The 23,231-nt window shown below is 40.8% G+C and overlaps 1 protein-coding gene across 2 annotated transcripts in view; it reads left to right on the top strand.

The window, feature by feature from the left end:
* The window catches only part of LOC124805137, a 167,715-nt gene that overhangs the window by 77,261 nt on the left and 67,223 nt on the right, over positions 1 to 23,231 (top strand). For both annotated transcript variants that reach the window (XM_047265600.1, XM_047265598.1), the window contains exons 5-6: positions 8,313 to 8,517; positions 21,685 to 21,857. In XM_047265600.1, the coding sequence (XP_047121556.1) occupies positions 8,313 to 8,517; positions 21,685 to 21,857 (378 nt within the window). The remainder of the gene's footprint in view (positions 1 to 8,312; positions 8,518 to 21,684; positions 21,858 to 23,231) is intronic.

Here is a 23,231-nt window from a genome sequence, read left to right as displayed (position 1 = left end):
CTGTGAGGACGGGGCGTGAGTCGTGCTAGGGTAGCTCTGTTGGTAGAGCACTTGCCAAGTTTGAGTCTCAGTCCAGCACACAGTTTTAATCTGCCAGGAAGTTTCATATCAGTGCACACTTCGCTGCAGAGCGAAAATTTCATCTAAAGACAAAATTATTGAAGAAATTAAGCAATCTTCAACAGAAAAATTGAACAGATATCACAAAGACAATTCAGAATGCAATGCGTTGGGGTCAACCTCCCAGGAGTTGGTGGAACGCAACTTGTTATCAGGCCATTGAATGTAGAATCCAGGGCAGGAAGAAGTTTAGCAGTAACAGAGTAAAAGATACATCGCAAGATTTCCACAAAGTCCAGAAACACTCCTTGAAAGATATGAGAAGAGACAGAAGGAACATATAAAAAAATAGACTAAATGAAATTGAGAAATACTTGAAGAAAAATAATATGAGAAATTTCTGCAGAATTTTCAGGGAAAATATAAGGGCTTATCAACCTCCAAATATTTGTTTAAAAAATAGACAGATCTCAGGAAAAAAAAAAATGCTAGAGAAAACGACAAAATTCTTAAAAATTATTTTGATAAATCAGTTTGGTTCAAATGGGTTCAAATGGCTCTGAGCACTATGGGACTTAACATCTGTGGTCATCAGTCCCCTAGAACTTAGAACTACTTAAACTAACTTCCCTAAGGACATCACACACATCCATGCCCGAGGCAGGATTCGAACCTGCGACCGTAGCAGTCGCGCGGTTCCGGACTGAGTGCCTTAACCGCGAGACCACCGCGGCCGGCAATCAGTTTGGATTCCGTAGAAATATTGGAACACGTGAGACAATCCTGACCCTACGACTTATCTTAGAAGCTAGATTAAGGAAAGGCAAACCTACATTTCTAGCATTTGTAGACTAAGAGAAAGCCTTTGACAATGTTGACTTGAATACTCTATTTCAAATTATGAAGGTGGCAGGGGTAAAATACAAGGATCGAAAAGCTATTTACAATTTGTACAGAAACTAGATGGCAGTTACAAGAGTCGAGGGACATGAAAGGGAAGCAGTGGTTGGGAAGGGAGTGAGACAAGGTTGTAGCGTCTCCCCGATGTTGTTCAATCTGTATATTGAGCAAGCAGTGAAGGAAACAAAAGAAAAATTCGGAGTAGGTATTAAAATCCATGGAGAAGAAATAAAAACTTTGAGGTTCGCCGATGACATTGTAATTCTGTCAGAGACAGCAAAGGACCTGGAAGAGCAGTTGAACGGAATGGACAGTGTGTTGAAAGGAGGATATAGGATGAACATCAACAAAAGCAAAACAAGGATAATGGAATGTAGTCGAATTAAGTCGGGTGATGCTGAGGGAATTAGATTAGGAAATGAGACACTTAAAGTAGTGAAGGAGTTTTGCTACTTGGGGAGCAAAATAACTGATGATGGTCGAAGTAGAGAGGATATAAAATGTAGACTGGCAATGGCAAGGAAAGCATTTCTGAAGAAGAGAAATTTGTTAACATCGAATATAGATTTAAGAGTCAGGAAGTCGTTTCTGAAAGTATTTGTATGGAGTGTAGCCATGTATGGAAGTGAAATATGGACGATAAATAGTTTGGACAAGAAGAGAATAGAAGCTAGCGAAATGTGGTGCTACAGAAGAATGCTGAAGATTAGATGGGTAGATCACATAACTAATGAGGAGGCATTGAATAGAATTGGGGAGAAGAGGAGTTTGTGGCACAACTTGACTAGAAGAAGGGATTGGTTGGTAGGGCATGTTCTGAGGCATCAAGGGATCACTAATTTAGTATTGGAGGGCAGTGTGGAGGGTAAAAATCGTAGAGGGAGACCAAGAGATGAATACACTAAGCAGATTCAGAAGGATGTAGGTTGCAGTAGGTACTGGGAGATGAAGAAGGTTGCACAGGATAGAGTAGCATGGAGAGCTGCATCAAACCAGTCTCAGGACTGAAGACAACAACAATAACAAACTCCTCAATTGCGAGAGGCCTAAAGAAAAATTACACTTCATGAAAATAGTACGAAACCCAGATTCAAAGCCGCCTTCAATAACAGAGATTATAAAAGAACTAAAAAACAATAGAGCCCCCGGAGAAGACGGCAATATTTCTGAGATGTGGAAACTAAAAGACCAAACCATCACAAAGATAACTCATGAAATTCTTACAGAAATATGGAATACAGAGAAAACTGCATATGAATGGAGGTGTGCGCTGATTCACCCACTCCTCAAAAAGGGCAACAAGACAGACACCAATAACTACAGGGGTATCTCATTATTTCCAGTCACCTGCAAAATTCTCTCCATGGCATTACTCAACAGACTAGAACCACAAGCTGATATGAAAATAGGTTAATACCAAGCAGGCTTCAGAAAAGGGTGGTTGTGTATCGAACAAAATGGAATCTGCGGGCACTCCTGAACGTCAGACAGACGACCAACACTGTAGTCACATTTGTGGTATACAACTCCGTAGACAGGCAGATTCCCTTTTACATATTAGAAGAATATGGAATAGACAGAAAAACCAGGACACTCATACAACAGACACTTACAGACACCACATACAAAATAAATTTTATGGAAGAAATCTCAGACCCATTCGAGATACAACAGGGGTCAGACAAGTTGATGGTCTGTCACTACCTTTATTGGGCATTGCCTTGGACAAAATTAGCAAACAATGGAAAGAAAGAGTAAAAAAAGAATTCAGTTAGGAAGAACGTGTGCAAACTCGATGATCATAAAATGCCTGGCATTTGCAGATGACTTGGCAATACTCAGCAGTGGCAGACAAGAAGCACAAAAAGCACTGGAATACTTACATGAAGTCTCTGCAAAAAAAGGTCTACTGATATCATATGAGAAGACACAATACATTGAAAGAAAGAACAACCACTACCAAGCCACGTACATGAAATACGGAAAGGTTAACAGAGAGGAAAAATTGAAATATGTTGGGTAATGTATAGAAATAGCAGGATCAAACAAGGCAACCAACATACAAAGAAGAGAAAAACTTCAGAAAGTGTACAAACTGACGTGGACACATTACAATAAAAGAAATTTTTCAAGACAGGCTACACTCAGGCACTGCAGTACATTTGCACTACCAGAAGCACTCTATGCATCAGGAAGGACCATAATTGGAGCATCAGGCATCACAGAGACAGCAAAAATCCCCAGAAAAATTTTTGCAGCTGTACACAGAGATGGTATATGGATGAAGACATCAACCAGACAATTGTCTGAGCACACAGACAGACTCAGAAACATGATCAGACAACGCTGAATAACATTATATGGACACATACACAGAATGAACAACAACAGACTCACAAAGAGTATTTTTGTTGTAATAACAATTTGTTTTAAGAAATAGAAGAATACCAAAAACAAGCAGGATCAGTATTGAAATGATAAATGAAAGGGACAAATTCAGAAACAAAATTATGAACACATAATTTGAAGTAAAAGAAAGGAAGAAAACAGGTAAATATGGACAGAACGAAGGGAAAAGGAACACAGCCAAAGAATGAAGAGGTTTTGGAAAGAGAAAAAGGAGGAGGAAACAAGGAAAAAATGAACAATCATGTCCTGGAGACAGAAATGTGTAATAACAGTAATGATAATAATAATAATAAATGCTCATATATTTTATCAAGCCTCACTTAATTATAGTACATTACGACATCATAAGTGTCAGTTTTTGTGACCTATTTGCCATGTCCAAAAAAATCACGATCATAAAATCTTCAAGGGAGTCCATGTAAGCAAGTGTTATAGATGTATATTTTATAGATTTCTGTGTTAATACATATACATGTTTGTGATAAGTCTGATATTAACTTTTAAATGAAAATTCGTTTCAGATTTTTTATGAATTTCATTTCCTTGAAGTGCATTTCGTTTAGGATCTGTGATAGAATCTCTTTCTTTATAATATGGAGCCCCTTAGGCAGATAACATTCAGGGCTACAAAGAAAGCCAATGTGCACTCGATATGTCTGCCGGGAGGCCTCATTCGAGATGTGGAGGTGGCCTTGCTTGCAGCTGTCAAGCGTGCAGGGTGCAGTTGTCTGCATGTTTTGTCTCACAACCCAATGATGCCTGTCGCATGGGTTCTGAGGCAATCTTCAGTTCATACAGGCGGCTGACAGAGGTGGGGAAGACTGCTGACATTGCGTGCGGGGTGAAAGCAGAGCTTGAAATTTGCAGCATCATTCCCAGAGTTGATCGGGGTCCTTTGGTTTGGAGTGGAGGGTCTCAACCAAAGTCTCTGTCGACTCTGTGACAGTCTTGGCTGCAGATTTCTAGACCTGCGTTATCATGTGGGGTCTGTAGGACTCCCCTTGATAGGTCAGGAGTGCACTGCACAAAGGAAGCAGCTACTAGGGTTGTAGAGTACTTGTGGAATGCACAGAGGGTTTTTTAGGCTAAGCAGTAGTTTGAGATGCTCTGATGAACACTTGCTGGTCGATATGGTGCAAGAGAAGTCAAACAGCATTCAGAATAAAGATAGTTCGACTGCCACAATTTTATCAGTAAACTGTCAAAGTATTCATAATAAAGTTCTCAAATTTACTGCGCACCAGGAAAGTTCTAGTGCTAAAATTATTCTTGGTACTGAGAGCTGAAGTGGAAAGCTCCGAGATATTTAACGAATCATGAATCGTGTATTGGAAAGACAGATTAGAGACCATAGAAGGGGGAGTGTTTGTTGCAGTTGACAAAAATTTTGTCTCTACTGAGGTCGAAGCCGAGTGCGACAGTGAAGTCATCTGGTCGCATATAACAGGTTTAAGTGAAACCAAATTAATTGTTGGATGTTTCTAGTGGCCACTCGATTCTGCTATGACAGTTCTAGAGTCATTCAAAGAAAGTATACGGTCAATAGTGTGTAAATACCCAGATCATTCAGTACTGGTTTGAGGCGAATTTAACCTGCCGAGTATAGACTCGGATGTCTACGGATTCATTGTGGAAGGTACAGACAGACAGTAATGTGAAATAATTTTGAACACATTTTCTGAAAACTGTCTTGAGTTGCTAGCTCAGTGGCCCACACACAGTGGAAATATCTTGGACCTTGTAGCTACAGATAGACCGGACCTTATCGACAATGTCAGTATAGGAACAGTGATTAGCTATCATGACATTATTGCAGCAACTATGATTACGAAAGTTAGTAAATTTTTCAAGATGGCTGGGAGAGTGTTTCTTCTGGATAGAACAGATAAGCAGTTATCAACGTCTCACTTACACGGTGAACTGGCATCACTTAGTTCCAGTAAGATGGATGTGGAGGAATTGTGGGCAAAGTTTAAGCAGATTGTAAATTGTGATCTGGAGAGTTAAGTGCCTAGTAAGTGGATAAGGGATGGAAAAGAACCATCATAGTTTAATAACGAAATTCAGTGGATGCTGAAGAAGTACAGGCTGTTGCGCCCTCGGTTCAAAAGGGAACACATAAATGATGACAACTATAGGTTACTAGAGATTCGTGCATCTGTGGAAAGATCTGTGTGCGAAGCATACAACACAACTACCACCGTCACACCTTAGGAAAAGATCTGGCAGAGAGCCCCGGAAAATTCTGGTCATATGTACAATCGCTAAGAAGGTCTAAGGCTTCCATTCAGTCCCTTGTTGACCAGTCTGGTGTGGCGGTTGAAGATAGCAAAATGACAGCTGAAGTTTTAAACTTCAAATTCAAGACATTTTTCACGTAGGAGAATCGTACAAACATACCATCATTTTACCATCAGACAGACTCACGTATGGATGAAGAGTGATAAGCATACCTGGTGTAGAGAAACAACTGATAGATTTGAAAGCAAATAAATCATCAGGTCCGCATGGTATCCCAGTTTGACTTTACAAAGAGTGCTCTACGGCATTGGCACCTTACCTAGCTTACATTTATCATGAATATCTCACCCAGCACAATATCCCAAGTGACTGAAAAAAAGTGCAGGTGACTCCAGTATATAAGAAAGGTAAAAGAACAGAACTGCAAAATTGCAGACCAGTATCCCTAACTTCTGTTTGCTGCAGAATCCTTGAACATATTCTCATTTCGAATATAATAATCTTTCTTGAGATTGAGAGGCTTATGTACATGAATTAGCATGGTTTTAGAAAGTATTGCTTGTGTGAAACTGAGCTTGCCCTTTTCTCACATTGTATACTGAGAACTATGGATAAGGGCAAGGTGCCTCATTGCAATCAGTTAACAAAGGTACAATCGTATAGAATAAGTTCACAGATATGTGAGTTGCTTGAAGACTTCTTAAATAATAGAACACAATATGTTGTCCTTGATGGTGAGTGTTCATTAGAGACAAGGGCATGGTCAGGAGTGTCCCAGGGAAGTGTGATAAGGCTGCTGATGTTCTCTATATACATAAATGATTTGTCTGACAGCATGGGCAGCAATCTGCGGTTGTTTGCTGATGATGCCATGGCATACAGTAAGATGTTAAAGTTGAGTGGCTGTATGAAGGTACAAGATGACTTAGACAAAATTTCCAGTTGGTGTGATGAATGGCGCAGCTAGCCCTAAATGTGGAAAAATGTAAGTAAATGTGGATGAGCAGGAAGATCAAACCTGTTATGTTCAGATACGGTATTACTACTGTCCTGCTTGACACAATCAAGTCATTTAAATATCTGGGCATAACTTTGCAAAGCAATATGAGATGGAGCGACCAAGTGAGAAATGTGGTAGGGAAGGAAAATGGTCGACTTCGGGTTATTGGGAGAATTTTAGGAAAGCATGATTCACCCTTAAAGGAGACTGCATATAGAACACTGGTGTGACCTATTCTTGAATTCTGCTAATGTGTTTGGAACCTGAGCCAAATCGGACTGAAGGAAGGTACTGAAGCAATTCAGAGGTCGGCTGCTAGATTTGTTACTGGTAGGTTCTAACAACACGTAAGTGTTACAGAGATGCCTTGGGAACTAAAATTGGAATCCCTGGAGGGATGGCGATGTTCTTTTTGAGAAACACTATTGAAAAAAGTTAGAGAACTTGCATTTGAAGCTGACTGCTGAATGATTCTCCTGCTGCCAATGTGCATTGCATGTAAGGACCACAGCGATAAGATATGAGAAATTAGAGCTCATACAGAGGCATACAGACAGTCATTTTTCCCTTGCTCTACTTGAGAGTGGAACAGGACAGGAAATGGCAAATAGTGGTACGTGGTACCGTTTGCCACACATCATATGGTGGCTTGCAGTGTAGCGATGTAAATGAAGGGGTAGATAATATATATCATGAACTTGTAACAATATTACAGAGAGGATAGATTGGTACTCACCAAATAGAGAAGACACTGAGCTGCAGAAATTTGCAGTGAAAAGACTACTAAACATTTAAGCTTGTGGCCAGAACGCCTTCTCTGGAAATACACATTCACACAGCCACAACTACTGTCACCAGCTGCTGTGGCCAGACTGCAGGCTGCATCTGTGTCTGACATGAGCATCAATTGGAGGTGAGGGTGAGAGGGAGGCAAGGAGGAGGAGGAATAGCCGGATAGTGGTAGGGGAAGGTTTTTGCAGCATGTGGGATGTACTGGGGACAGGATAGGGCTATTGTTTGCAGAGACAGGCTGCTGTGCTTGAGGGGGGGGGGGGGGCGTAGTGGGAGCAGAAAAAGCACCAGCTAGTCCTTTCCCCTTTCTCCCTTTTCTGTATCCCCCGCACACACATTAGCCCATCTCTGCAGCAGTAGCCCTGTCTTGTCCCCACCCCATCCTGGTACACTCCCACAAGTAGCACTTCACCATCCCCTACTCTTACCCTACAGCCCCTCCCCCTCCCTGAACCACGTCTCCTACTTACCCCACCATCTATCTCAGATTACTGCTCAGGTTAGAATCAGATGCAGTTCGGAGTTTGTCCTCAGCAGCCGTAGACAACGGCTATGTGTGTGTGAGTTGTACTCGTATCTGCACGCATACGTGCATGTTTGGTTTGTGCGCATTCCATTTCCAAAGAAGGCCTTCAGTGCAGAAACGTAAATGTTTAGTAGACTTTTCATTGTGCCTGTCTGCAACTCAATGCCTTCTCAATGTGTTGAGCAGCAGTCTATACTTTTCATAACATTGTTGTTGTTCCATCATTGACTTTCCATTGTTTTATTGTATTTTTTGTTTTTATGCCATGTTCTACATCCTTGATAATAAAATCAACGTAGATCTATGGAACAAATACTATAGCTCTCTATCCATCTGAATTTTTCTGTTTTTGTCCCTTGTATTGAATGATTATTTTACTTTCAGATATTGTCCTATGGCAGTGAAGGCAACCAACTTTCCCCTGTTTACAGGCCATACAACTTCAGTTTTCCAGCTTTGGAAACATTAGTAGTAAATGTGGCAGATGCTTCCTCCTATATCTCACACTTCCTGCGGGATCTGGTATTAGGAGCATCTAGTCCTACATTTCGCTGTATGTGGCTTGGTTTCCATGATCCTTTTTCAAGGGGTGAGTCTCATCAACACTCAGAGAGGGCTATATATATGTTTTTTGTTGCTTCAGACATTTAATTAGATGTGCCACAAATATTTTATCTGTCAATACAAAATTGCACAAAAAGTGAAAATTATATAAACCTATAAAAAAAAGAAAAAGATGTTGTTACCCATCAACTTAAGTATGACAGCACTTTAAGATATGCACATGCTGTGATGTTTAAAGTTTTCCCGGCGTACTGATTGTTCCATAAAAACACGGGAGAACTGCCGGATATCAGTAACTTCCTGCCATGATATTTCAGCGCAGAGTCTTCTGGCTATCTTCAGGTGAATGCCACTGTAGTAGTACTGGCGAGTACGCGCTGAGCTCCGCTATTTAAAGCCTTCTGAGGTGACATTGCGCATGCGCTGCTCAGCGTGCGCGTTCATAACGGCTCCGTGCGCTGCGCCTCGTGCCCTCCACTGTGAAAGCCTGGCGTATCGGTGTCAGGTCGATTTCCATCTTTATGCAGATAACTACGTCAGGATTCCAAGCAGAGTTCAGCTGATAACCGCTATCTCGATTGATGAGAGTCTCATTGTCAGACAATCTTATTTCCACAGATTCATTGACAATCGAGCTCCAAAAGTTTGATGTATGGGCCAAAATTTGTGTCGTCGTAATTCATGGAATGGTCTGTGGAAATACAATGTTCGGCGATTGCGGACTTGGTGGGTTGGAGAAGGCGAGTATGCCGTTGGTGTTCCACAATGCGTTCTTGCACAGTTCGTGTTGTTTGCTCTGTATATGATTTGCCGCATTTACACGGAATTTTGTAAACACCTGGTTTATGCAGGCCCAGGTCGTCTTTAACGGATCCCACCAGTGATGAAATTTTGGAAGGAGGGCGAAAGATGACTCTCACTTGATACTTTCTCAATATTCTGCCTATCTGTGAAGAAATATTCCCAATAAATGGTAGATAAACAGTCGACCTGAAGGCCTCTTCCTCTTCCTTGTTCCATCATTTGTAGGTCTTCATCACTCTGTTCACTTGCCTAGGTGAAAAGCCATTCTTCAAAAATACTTTTTGCAGGTGTTCCAGTTCCACTTGAAGACTGTCGGCGTCAGATATAGTATGGGCATGGTGAACCAAGGTTTTGAGAACGCCCATTGTTTGTGCTGGATGGTGGCAACTAGTAGCTTGTAGATACAGGTCTGTATGAGTGGGCTTTCTGTACACCAAGTGACCAAGTGTGCCATCACTCTTCTGTCGCACCAAGACGTCTACAAATGGAAGATTTGGTGATTTTATCAGTCGACTTCAGTCACTAAAACTGCAAAGTTGTGATTTATTGGTCAGTTTTGATGTGGTTTCACTGTTCACAAAGGTGCCTCTGGTGGACTCACTACACCTCATTGGCAATATGTTTGGTGCAGACATTACAGCGTTGTTTGAGCACACTCTCTCCTCTACATATTTTATATTTAACAACGAATTTTATGAACAATCTTATGGTGTCGCCATGGGGAGTCCTTTGTCTCCCCTGGTGGCCAATCTTTTTATGGAGTATTTTGAGGAGAGAGCACTCGACTCTGCCACTTTTAAACCGACAGTGTTTTGGCGGTACGTTGACGACACTTTTATGGTGTGGCCTCATGATCTGGACCGTCTCCAAGAATTTTTACGTCACATGAACTCCATACATGAAAACATAAAGTTTACCATGGAGATAGAGAGAGATGGTTGTCTGCCATTTTTAGACGTCTTGGTGCGACGGAAGAGTGACGGCACACTTGGTCACTTGGTGTACAGAAAGCCCACTCATACAGACCTGTATCTACAAGCTACTAGTTGCCACCATCCAGCACAAACAATGGGCGTTCTCAAAACCTTGGTCCACCGTGCCCATACTATCTCTGACGCCGACAGTCTTCAAGTGGAACTGGAACACCTGCAAAAAGTATTTTTGAAGAATGGCTTTTCACCTAGGCAAGTGAACAGATTGATGAAGACCTACAAACGACGGAACAAGGAAGAGGAAGAGGCCTTCAGGTCGACTGTTTATCTACCATTTATTGGGAATATTTCTTCACAGATAGGCAGAATATTGAGAAAGTATCAAGCGAGAGTCATCTTTCGCCCTCCTTCCAAAATTTCATCACTGGTGGGATCCGTCAAAGACGACATGGACCTGCGTAAACCAGGTGTTTACAAAATTCCGTGTGAATGCGGCAAATCATACATAGGGCAAACAACACGAACTGTGCAGGAATGCATTGTGGAACACCAACGGCATACTCGCCTTCTCCAACCCACCAAGTCCGCAATCGCCGAACACTGTATTTCCACAGACCATTCCATGAATTACGACGACACACAAATTTTGGCCCATACATCAAACTTTTGGAGCTCGATTATCAATGAATCTGTGGAAATAAGATTGTCTGACAACGAGACTGTCATCAATCGAGATAACGGTTATCAGCTAAACTCTGCTTGGAATCCTGTTATAGAGAAACTTCATAGTCAACGTAGTTATCTGCATAAAGATGGAAATCGACCTGACACCGATACGCCAGGCTTTCACAGTGGAGGGCGCGAGGTGCAGCGCACGGAGCCGTTATGAACGCGCGCGCTGAGCAGCGCTTGCGCAATGTCACCTCAGAAGGCTTTAAATAGCGGAGCTCAGCGCGTACTCGCTAGTACTACTACAGTGGCATTCACCTGAAGATGGCCAGAAGACTCTGCGCCGAAATATTGTGGCAGGAAGTTACTGATATCCGGCAGTTCTCCCGTGTTTTTATGCACATGCTGTTTATTTAACCTAACGAGTAGTAGGTTTAAAATATGCTGATTCAGGCATTCCTGCCATAATAAATTTTTCTGAGGCTTCTAAGCGGTGCATAAGATGGTGTTGCTGAAACTCCACAGTATTTGGGTGAAGTATCTGCTCATCATTTTGAGGTGACAGTTGATACACCACAGATGCATGCTAATTGTCATAGTGAAACATAGATAAACATTCAAAAATTGCTTCTTGGGCATGTATTTTTACATTGTTTTAATGCTACGAATTACAAGATTCAGTTCAGTGTGATGTGAATAAAAATATGGAAATACTCTCCCTGAATGTACTGTCATGTAGAAAAGAACATAGAATCTTGGCCCACAGTGTTTGCCAGAAGTCGGTCACCCCAATCACTATCTTCATGTAACATGTCATCTCAGCTCAGCATGTTACTGAGGATACATGTACATAAAACAAGAGCTATCTTACATTTAGATCATTTGAAAGGGAGTTCAGTCACCACAGACCATTTTTCAGCAGAATAGGCACTCTTGAACAAAACATTCAGTATATGTTTTTGCAAGTGCCTGTAGGAGAGAAAGAGCAGCCAGAAGAAATAAATTGTTTCCTTCTCTTCCCGTCTGGTAACACTCTCCTGACCGGAACTCTGGGCAACTTTTTCAAACTCTACCCTTTCCCCTACATCTCGCCAGTCCATTTCCTTCACCCCTCTTACTTCCCCGTCAACTCTCCTGCCAGAAGAAGGAGCCACTGGCCCCAATAGCTAGCAAACTGTAATAGCTGTTATAAGCATGTTCTCCTGTCACTGCTTGGTGAGTAGATTTTTTTTATCTGTCCAGTTAGTTATATTTTCAAAAATGGTTTAAAGAGATTGACCATGTAGCTCTGTGTCACTAGTGTTTCATCCAAGACTGAGAGGATCCTTAAAAATTAAAGGGATAAATTTTAACCCTTTGACATGAACACATGCTCTATGTAGCTATGTTTAGTCACTATAGGTGTAAGATAGCTAGATGTTTATGGGATCCCATGCCATTCCAGGTAATGGTATATTGGCAAAATCTGTGCATTACTGAAGTGAGATGCTATATACATTGGCTCCATACATGGTGAAATTAAGTGAAGAAAAGAAAAAAGAATCATTGTTAGCCAGACATTGTTGAAAAACAGATCCCAGTCCTATATGTGATTGAAGTTGGGACATCTAAAGTCGGAGTCAAGTTATCTACCTGGTAGACCGCCACAGCCACTTTGATTATGATAAAAATCATAAAATAAAATTTCCAGCAAAGACAAATGTCATGTGAGTGCTAGAAATATACATATGCCAGTCAACAGTACATACTGACAGATTGCAGTCACAGTAGTATTTAGCATGTATGTGGTGGCAACTATAAATGCAAGTTTCAGCATGAGTTCTTATTGACAGTCTATTGATTGTCGTTCTGACTCTGAAATTTGAAGAATCGTTGCACCTCAGCTGATATGTAATTGAAGTGCTAATTTTCTGTACTGAAATCATAATAAAATCATGGAATTTACTTATTTCTCATATAGCATTTTGGAACTTTCAAAATAATACATGCGATGTAGAACATTAATACATATATCATAAAACCATACAAACATCTAGAACATTTACATATGATGTCAAGTTTGGAGTCGCTAGCAAGACGTCTTCTGGTCTACCATTGTATGATCTTGTGGAGCATGCTTCTGTGATGTTTGTGATTGTTTGTGGCTCTTCACATTCACAAAGTGGTGGTTGTTAATTTGCCAATTTGTGTAAAAAGATACACCTGTCTGCCATGTTGGATTATGATTCTGTTTAGCTTAGATATGTTTTGTGGGGCAATTTAAATTCCAGTGGTTTTTGGATGATACCTGGCATATTGTTAATTTGTTGTCCCATCCAATCGAGAATCCCTGTGTTAGTAAGGTTGAACTCATAACTAGCTGCTAAAAAGATTATGAACCTCCAAGCTGTGATATCTTGTTTTGCCTACCCCAGGCAAAAATATTTTTTAAATACCAAGATAATAATTTTACAAACATGGTCCATTTTTTAATGGCAAATATTGGATGAAATTATTGATTTCCTTGAACAATGTTCAGTGCCTTTTGACAGCAAGATTTTAGATGCATTCAGTATCATCGTTATTGGAAATAGAGATAGAATTCACCATTCTGAAGGCAGGATGTGGAAATATGCATGCTGCATGGTAGCATGTTTGTGGTCCTGGAGCCACCAGCAGTTGTCCACAGTTTGTGCAATGATAGTGTAGGAAGTTGCGAAGAAACAGTGCAAAAATGACAGTCTCTCTCTCTCTCTCTCTCTCTCTCTCTCTCTCTCTCTCTCTCTCTCTCTCTCTCTCTGTGTGTGTGTGTGTGTGTGTGTGTGTGTGTGTGTTTTGTCTGCATCTGATGATGGACATAGTCTGATAGCTGATAATATCTTCAAGTATTTTTTCAGTGTGCCTCTCTGCCACTCAATATCAACTTTGTGTTGTGAGTAGCAATCTATCCCTTTCATATTTTTATTATTTCACCTCCGATTTTCCATCGTCTGATTTTATATTAAAAACTAGCCTTTCCCCACAGTTTTGCCTGCACATGCATTTGACACATGCATTGAACACAACTCCTCCTTACCATCTCTGTGTCCATCTCTTCCTCCCTCTGTTCACCTTATCCTCCCAGCTCTGTCTGTTTATCTCCTCCTCTCCACTCTCTCTGTCTCATCATCTCCTTCTCCTCCTTCTCTCTTTGTCCATTTCATCCATCCATTTCATCTGTGACCATGTCTTGCCCCCCTCCCTCAGATCGTATCTTCCTCCCCACTCCCTCTGACCATATTCTTCTTCCCTTTTCTCTTTCCATCTCCATCTCCCTCTCTTCCTTTTCTAACTGCCTACCTTCAACCTGCCTGCTGCATCTTCACGCCCCCTCCCTCTATCCATTTCCTTCTCACTCTGTTCATTCCCCCCCCCCCCCCCCCCCCCCCCCCATCCATCTCAACCTCTCCGCAGCCATCCTCATTGACATGTCTAGCTCCTACAGCTCAATAAAGCAGGTCAGTATTACTCCAACACAACACATGTGTCATGCAGGGCGGCCTACTCATCAGCAAGAAAAACTGTTCTTTGCTCCTAACATGTAGGCTGCCCTGAAAGCAGGTTGATTTGGCAGGCCGATATTGTTCTCACAGAACATGCCTGTCATATAGGGCAGTCTATACACCAGGGTCTGGGGGGGGGAACCACTTTTTTGACCATGTGAGAGCTAAGAGGTTATAAACTCCACAGTCTGATACTCATGAGGCCTGTTGTTTCCATGCCAAATTTAGTTGAAATCAATCTAGAGCTTTGGGAGGAGGTCCTGCACATACGCTGTGCTTTACATATATAAATAACAGATTATTTTATGCAAATTGAGTGTGAACAAAGGAACATTCTGTTGTAGGGCCAACAGAATGAGGCAGTGCAGTTGTTAAGACACTGATCTCATATTCACAAGGAAAGGGGTTTGCTCTGTCTGGCCATCCTGATTTAAGCGGGTATTACACGATGGTCTGGCATGAGAGCCGTATAGTGGTAGAACGGCTGAAACTATGAAAATTAGCAGCCACATTATCTGCGCGCCAGGATAGAGAGCAGTTCTAAACTGCCGTCAATTCGCACATGCCCACTAGACAGCAATAATGCACACTTGCGCAGAAGGGGCTTGTTATTTGCTTACTGCTTGGTGGCGAGTAGCTTATTTCAGATTTTCATGTTGGGGTTTCCTGCGTTGTTTTTTTCCCAGTAAGTAGGTTTTTCATAAATGCAGAGAAAAAACTTTTTTTTTACCAGTATACTGTTTGTGAAAGCATTATTTCGATTGATTACTTCATGTTCTAGAAATGAAATGGAGCAAAGAGGCGTTAAGCATCTTAATTTAGGCATACAGTGAGGAAAGGCATACATGTGGCTCGCTGTATCATAATACGATTGGTCGGCAATAATTTCTTTCTGAGTAATATGCATATAATGCCACACGGTGATTTTCGATTTGTACTGTAATGCCTTAACAGTTAAGGCTTAACTTATGAAAGTTCATATTTATTTTGATTGCATCTCTTGTTTATTTCAGCATGCCAGAAAAGAAAAACAGGCAATGATAGGCAACAAAGTTCGTGTAGTTTTGCCCAGTGCGATAGACGAGTACTGAAAAAACTCTGAGTAGCCCTTATATACCGTATATTCAAAACTTGGAAAAATAACACAAGTACACCTTTAAGTATTGGTCCTTTCAAGTGCTGCAAATTGCAGTGCATACATCCACAACAACTTTTGAAATGGTGGGCTGTGCTATTCTGTGGCTAAAACCCAGACTCTTAAAAGATTCCCCATTTATCAGGGAACATAATGTTACAACCAGCCTGCAACATAACAGGGCATTTACCAGTATTTTATCAGTGGTCTAGGCTGGTGTGATCACAAAATATGTAAACATTTGATTTAATTCTTTCTTTCGAGAATGTGAGATAGCCTCCCTCATGACTGTGTCACACTTGCTAAATCCGTCTTCTATCATAAACAGCAGCTTACCGAAACAGGCCATATCCATCCTTACGAAGTTCTGAAATTCTAGTGGACCTTTGGGTATCAGTTCTTTCATAAGTAGCGAGTATAATCCTCTACCTTCATTCCTTTTTTTCGGCCAGAGTCGAACTCAACAATGTCTGACTTTTTGTTTTCATTGTTGTCGTGCCCTAATAAGATGATTTACTGCCACTGCCAGAGCAATAGTTACAAAAACAAGTGGGTCCTCCATGTGCAAACTGGTGTATAAATGTAAATTTATATGTACTTTTACCTGTTTAACCAAGTGTCTTAATACAAAACTAACTGTTGAGTCTGTAGTTCAGAACAGTAGAAACCTACAAACACTCACTTAATAAATAATGATAAAAACTATTTCTTATTAAATAGGAACATTGAGCTCACATAAATATTTTGGATGAATGATGTTCCAATATGTCACATGCCGCCCCTTGTGTTTTGTGTGGAAGAACGAACGACTTAACAAGATATCAGACTGTTCTGTTTGCGTTTTGTGCATTGTTATCATCTACTGCACATGTGCACCAGGTATAGCCCATGTGGATGGTGTAATACACTATGTGATTGAAAGTATCCAGACTCCTGGCTGAAAATGACTTACAAGTACATGGCGCTCTCCATCGGTAATGCTGGAAATCAGTATGGTGTTGGCCCACCCTTAGCCTCAATGACAGCTTTCTCTCTCGCATGCATATGTTCAGTCAGGAGCTGGAATGTTTCTGGGGGAATGGCAGCCCATTCTTCATGGAGTGCTGCACTGAGGAGAGGTATCGATGTCAGTTGGTGAGGCCTGGCACGAAGTCGCCATTCCAAAACATCCCAGAGGGGTTCTATAGGACTCAGGTCAGAACTCTGTGCAGGCCAGTCCATTACAGGTATTTTATTGTAGTGTAACCACTCCGCCACAGGCCGCGCATTATAGACAGGTGCTCGATCGTGTTGAAAGATGCAGTCGCCATCCCCGAATTACTCTTCAACAGTGGGAAGCAAGAAGGTGCTTAAAACATCAATGTAGGCATGTGCTGTGATAGTGCCACACAAAATAACAAGGGGTGCAAGCTCCTTCCATAAAAAATGCAAACACACCATAACACCACCGCCTCCAAATTTTGCTGTGGGCACTACACACGCTGGCAGATAACGTTCACTGGGCATTCACCATACGTACACCCTGCCATCGAATCGCAACATTGTGTTCCGTGATTCGTCACTCCACACAACATTTTTCCACTGTTAATCGTCCAATGTTTACGCTCTATACACCAATCGTGGGATTGTTTGGCATTTACCAGTGTGATGTGTGGCTTATGAGCAGCTGCTTGACCATGAAATCCAAGTTTTCTCACCTCCTGCCTAATTGTCATAGTACTTGCAGTGGATCCTGATGCAGTTTGGAATTCCTGTGTGATGATCTGGATAGGTGTTTGCCTATTACACATTATGACCCTCTTCAACTGTCGGCGGTCTCTGTCAGTCAACAGACGAGGTCGGCCTGTACACTTTTGTGCTGTACATGTCCCTTCACGTTTCCACTTCACTATCAAATTGGAAACATTGGATCAAGGGATGTTTAGGAGTGTGGAAATCTCGCATACAGACATACGACACAAGTGATACCCAATCATCTGACCACATTTGAAGTCTGTGAGTTCCGCGGAGCACCCCATTTTGCTCTCTCACAATGTCTAATGACTACTGAGGTCGCTGATATGTAGTACGTGGCAGTAGGTGGCAGCACAATGCACCTAATATGAAAAATGTATGTTTTTGAGGATGTCCAGATACTTTTGATCACATAGTGTAGGCCTACGTTAACCAATTTGTAGTTTCAGATATGCCCACTTGGGGCATTGCTGCATAGGTGTATGGATTAGGTGCATCGTGTAATAGGGGCTTTACATTTTCCAAGGTTATCCTAAGTCATTTTGGGCAAAAGTTGGAATAGATCCTTCAGCGAGGCATGGATGACCATGTCTTATTCTTGTGAAAACATCCTTATATGCGAGTATTCTGTACGTCTATATGCAGTGGTGGAAAAAAATCCCAACACAAAGATATAATTAATGTAAAGTAATGAAATTTTGGATATATATTTGTGTAAGTGCCATATTTAAGTGTTAACATTGCAAGATCGCAGGTTAAAATAAGTGCAAGGAAAGCCATTGGCAATGTAAAATGTTGGTACTTTAATAAGCGAGCATACAAACATGCATGCACTGTGTTTGACAGGTCCTGGATGTCAGTTTGTGGGATGGAGTTTGATGCTTGTTGTACTTGGTCAGTCAGTACAGGGTTTGTCACTGCTGGTTACAGATAACATTGGAGTTGTGGTCCGACGAGATCCCACACATGCTTGATTGGAGACAGATCTGGTGATCCAGCAGCCAAAGGCAACAGTTCAGCACTCTGTAGAGCACCTGGGGTTACAACAGTAGTATGTGGATGAGCATTATCCAATTGGAAAACACCCTCTTGAATGCTGTTCATGAATGGCAGCACAACATGTCGAATTGCCAGATTGGTGTATAAATTTGGAATCAGGAAGTACGGGATAACCACGAGAATGCTCCTACTGTCATACGAACTTGCACCCCAGTCCATAACTCCAGATGTAGGTTCAGTGTGCATAGTACACAGACAGGTTGGTGACAGCTCCTCAACTGGCTTCCTCCTAATCAACGCATAGTGTCACTGGCACTCACAAACGGTGGTGGTTTAGAGTCAGTGGAATACATGCTACAGGGTGACTGGCTCTGAGTCGTTCTTAAAGTAGCCATTTTGTAAAAGTTTGTTGTGTCATGGTGGTATCAGTTGTTGCCCAAACTGCTGCTGCTGCTGCAGTATGATGCACCACAGCCATATGATAAACATGATTGTCTTCCCCATCCAGAACTCGGTCTTCTTGCAAGCGTACTTTCCCATAACCACCACTGCCAGCAATTATGTACAATGGCTACATTCCTGCGAATTCTTTCTGCAGTATTGCAGAAGGAATATCCAGCTTCTAGTAGCCTTAACACATGATGTAGTTCAAACTCAGTGAGCTGTTGATAATGGTGATTCATCTTCTTAAATGCCTTCTTGACTAACATCAACTCGTGATGTCCAATCTCAACCATTACTGCACATATTTAAAGCAAACCTAATTTGCATCCTCATAGTGGCACTAAAAGTGCCACTCTTACATAACTGGTGCAAAGTTTGAATAGATGTCATCTTCCAAGTGTAGAAACATGCCTACCAACTTTCATTTATCTCTCTCAACTCCTTCTTGGTGTTGCGATTTTTTTTCCTGCCAGTGTATTTGAATGATTTCCTTTCATGGTGTTGTGATGACAAATACTATATCATCAGATTATCACTGGATGAATAAGTAAATAAATAAATAAATAAATAAATAACAACCTTCATGAAGAACCTGAGCTCTCATTTACTTTGAATTAATTCTTGATTTGAGTAGACGAAGAAAGAATTGCACCCAGTTACTGAATGAGGTGGCCTGAAGTGTACTGAGGAAACCAGGCTCCAAATCCCTATGTGGTGACCCCAGTTTTATGTGGCTTCCCTAAATTCCTTGAGGTGAATGCATGGAGCGACTCATCATTAAGGTTACACCCAAATAACATTCTGTTCTGTTACTCATGCCCTTGGCATTTCTGAGAGGCCAAACTTGGACCTTTTTTTTCTTGAATCTGGTTTCTAATTAATCATGTTACATTGATTGCTTTGGTGTTAACAGCCATTCCAGGGAGAACATTTTGTGGCAAGGGGAACAGTTGACCTACAGAAAAGGAATGTATTGGGTTACTTTCTTAATAAATTATATAGCTTCTCCCAAGGATGTATAAAAGGCTAAGAGACATAAAATAAATGACACATATTTACTTTATAAATTGTATAGGAAAAGACAACAAATACTATCACACAATGGATGTGTTGTGTAATATCTGCACCAAAATATTGTGTGTTGTAATACTCTGTTCTTAAACAAATTGTGAGAATAAATTAATGAAATCCAAATTTTTCACTTTATTGGTCACATCTGCTTCAGCAAATTTACTTTCATATTACCAGTTGTTTGAATGGATAATGCTACATTCATTATTTCTAGCTAGATGGTAATTTCATTTGGTGAGAATTGTTGATGTTTCTATCTAATTGCTGCAGCATTCTTGGGTTCTTGCTATAGGAATATGCTGGTATTACATTGGCAGTTCATGTATGGTAACTTTTGAAACAAAAATTCAAATTCCATGTAATAAATAACTTTTTGATTTTATTCTGATCAACTTACAAACTGAACCTTAGAAGAACTTCATTCCATAGCAAGAACCACAAACTTGCTGCTAAAAACTTACTATAGCAATTATTGTCTGACTGGCAGTGCTCTAATACAACAACCAGTACTACTCCACAGTAGTTGCAGAATGTCATCAGCCTTAGGCATTATTAGAAACAGTATTTTAATTAGTTTACAATGATGAGTGGTACATATGAAATTATTTCAGCATAACATTATGCACAGTAGAAAACATAAACATAGTTCTTATTATTAGTTCATCAAATATAGATGCTTTCAGTTCCAAATATTACAACATGAGTATTTTTAACAGCTACTATTACCCTACATTAATTTTGGATGGAATTAAATTAGTCCTTCACTTTAAATTTCATGGCAGATGAAAACTGTGTGCCAGACTAAGACTTAGAACTCACAACATTTGCGTTTCGCTGGCTAATGCTCTGCCAGCTGAGCTACCCCAGCATGACTCACAATCTGTCCTCACAGCTTTAGTTCCACCAGTATCTCATCTCCTACTTCCAAACTTAGAAGAAATTCTCCTGCATAACTTGCAGGACTAGCACTCCTGACAGAAAGGATACTGTGGAGACATGGCTTAGTCACAGCCCAGGAGATGTTTCCAGAATGAGTAGTATCTCAGTTGATTCAGCACTTGCCCGCGAAAGGCAAAGGTCCCAAGTTTGAGTCTTGGTCTGACACACAGTTTTAATCTACCATGAAGTTTCATAACAAACACATTCCACTGGGGAGTGAAATTCATTCTGGAAACATCCCCCAAGCTGTGGCTAAGTCATGTCTCTGCAATATCTTTTCTTCCAGGAGTGCTTGTTCTGCTGGCTATCCAGGAGAACTCCTCTGAAGTTTGGGAGGTGAGAAACGAGGTACTGGCAGAAGTAAAGCTGTGAGAAAGGATCGTTGGTTGTGTGTGAGTAGCTCAGTTGGTAGAACACTTTCCCATAAAAAGCAAAGGTTCTTGGTTTTGGGTCTTGGTTTGGCACACTGTTTTATACTGCCACAGAGTTTCATGTCAGAGTACACTCCACAGCAGAGTGAAAATTCATTCTGGTCCTTCACTTGCCTACAGTTGTGGTAGTTCCATGTGACAGTTTTTAATATCTTACACAGATTACTCTTTTTCATCTCCTGTTTAAAACTATTAATTTGTACATGGGTATTTTACAAACAATTGTTGTCATCTGTTTGCAAATCTTTGAACAGGATTTATATTAAAATAATTTATATTCTCTATTAGTGCATTAAATATCATTTAACAATAACTGGTGCAAGTTGAAAGTAAAGATGTACCTATAAATATGTGTAATGGAATTATAGCCTATTGGCTCGTATACTAGTTTCATGTATCATATACTACATTATATGAGTCTCATCTGTTATATTATGGTGTATTGCAAATATTATGTGTATCTTAGTAATATAGTTCACATTAAATTGAATCTTACATTATTATTTTTTCCAGGTTCCCCTTCAGAAAAACAGTTTTGTAATGTGGAATATTTATTTCCATATCCTCCTTTACTCAATATTCCTTCACGCAGATTAAAATCAGTGTGCCCTGACAAAACAGTAAACTTAATGGCATCTGAATATCCATCACTGATTCATCTCCACTTACGGCCACCAGCAGTTGAGGTAAGGTTCTGTACAATAACCATTGGAATGGCAGTGCAATTAGTAGCCCACATTAGTGTGTCCACAGATGTAGAATATTTTGTGACCCATTGCCTAAGTCTCCTAACCATATCTGTGCTTATGTAGAAGCAATAACAAAATTTGCTTGTTACTATTTCATTATTCACAGTTTTTTTCTGGCACTCATTTAGAACTGTATAACCATATTATTGCAGCATGTTTGAACTGATGTAGAAACTGCATGCTTTTTTGTAGTGCTAAGTAGTAGCGTCTCATAATAGTAGAGGATAACAGCAAAAGTCAATGACACCATGTTGGTTTTTGGTTTGTGACTATTACTGAAACTGTCAGGACATTAACAACACTAATGATTGTGTAATACATGCACAAATAATTCCAGACCTATACGGTCCATTGAATTCTAAGAAAGTTGAATTAAATACAAAGAATGGGAGCAAGAATTTTATGCACATATTATGATGTTAGGTGTTTTGAAACGTCACAAGGTTAAGCGTGCATGGTTGGGCTTCACACATGAAGCTATCAAAGTATTGCTCAGCATAATTAAAGTTATTAGAATTAAAAATAAATGTTATGGTTTCCAGGACCCCAGTGACCAATAGTCTTAACATAATGTAGACCTGTATCTGAAATCAATGAGTTGCCTGTGATAAGGGAATTCAAACTGATGGAAGATAATGATGATGATGATGATGATGATGATGATAACAACAATAATAAGTTGTGAGGACAGCGCGTGAGTCGTGCTTGGGTAGCTCAGTTGGTAGAGCATTTGCCCGCGAAAGGCAAAGGTCCTGAGTTCGAGTCTCGGTCCAGCACACAGTTTTAATCTGCCAGGAAGTTTCATATCAGCACACACTCAACTGCAGAGTGAAAATCTCATTCTGGAAACATCCCAGGCTGTGGCTAAGCCATGTCTCTGCAATATCCTTTCTTTCAGGAGTGCTAGTTCTGCAAGGTTTGCAGGAGAGCTTCTGTAAAGTTTGGAAAGTAGGGGACGAGGTACTGGCAGAAGTAAAGCTGTGAGGACGGGGTGCGAGTCGTGCTTGGGTAGCTCAGTTGGTAGAGCACTTGCCCGCGAATGGCAAAGGTCCCGAGATTGAGTCTCGGTCTGGCACACAGTTTTAATCTGATACTAAAATTTAGACTTTCACGGCTGGAAATATCATGTCCATTATGATTATCCAGGCTGTTATGCCATGGTCGGTTGATGAATTTTGTTTCAATTCCCAACGTTTTGTCCCTGTATGGAGGAGACATCTTCAAGGGAGTCTGTAGTTCGATGGAATGTCCAACACACCCGCTGGCTTGCTTCTGACTGCCGCTAAATTCCATGTCCGCGCACTCCCGCGC

The sequence above is a fragment of the Schistocerca piceifrons genome, chromosome 7, assembly GCF_021461385.2.
Source record: "Schistocerca piceifrons isolate TAMUIC-IGC-003096 chromosome 7, iqSchPice1.1, whole genome shotgun sequence".
Lineage (NCBI taxonomy): Eukaryota > Metazoa > Arthropoda > Insecta > Orthoptera > Acrididae > Schistocerca > Schistocerca piceifrons.
This window is presented reverse-complemented; position numbering and strand designations above follow the sequence as displayed.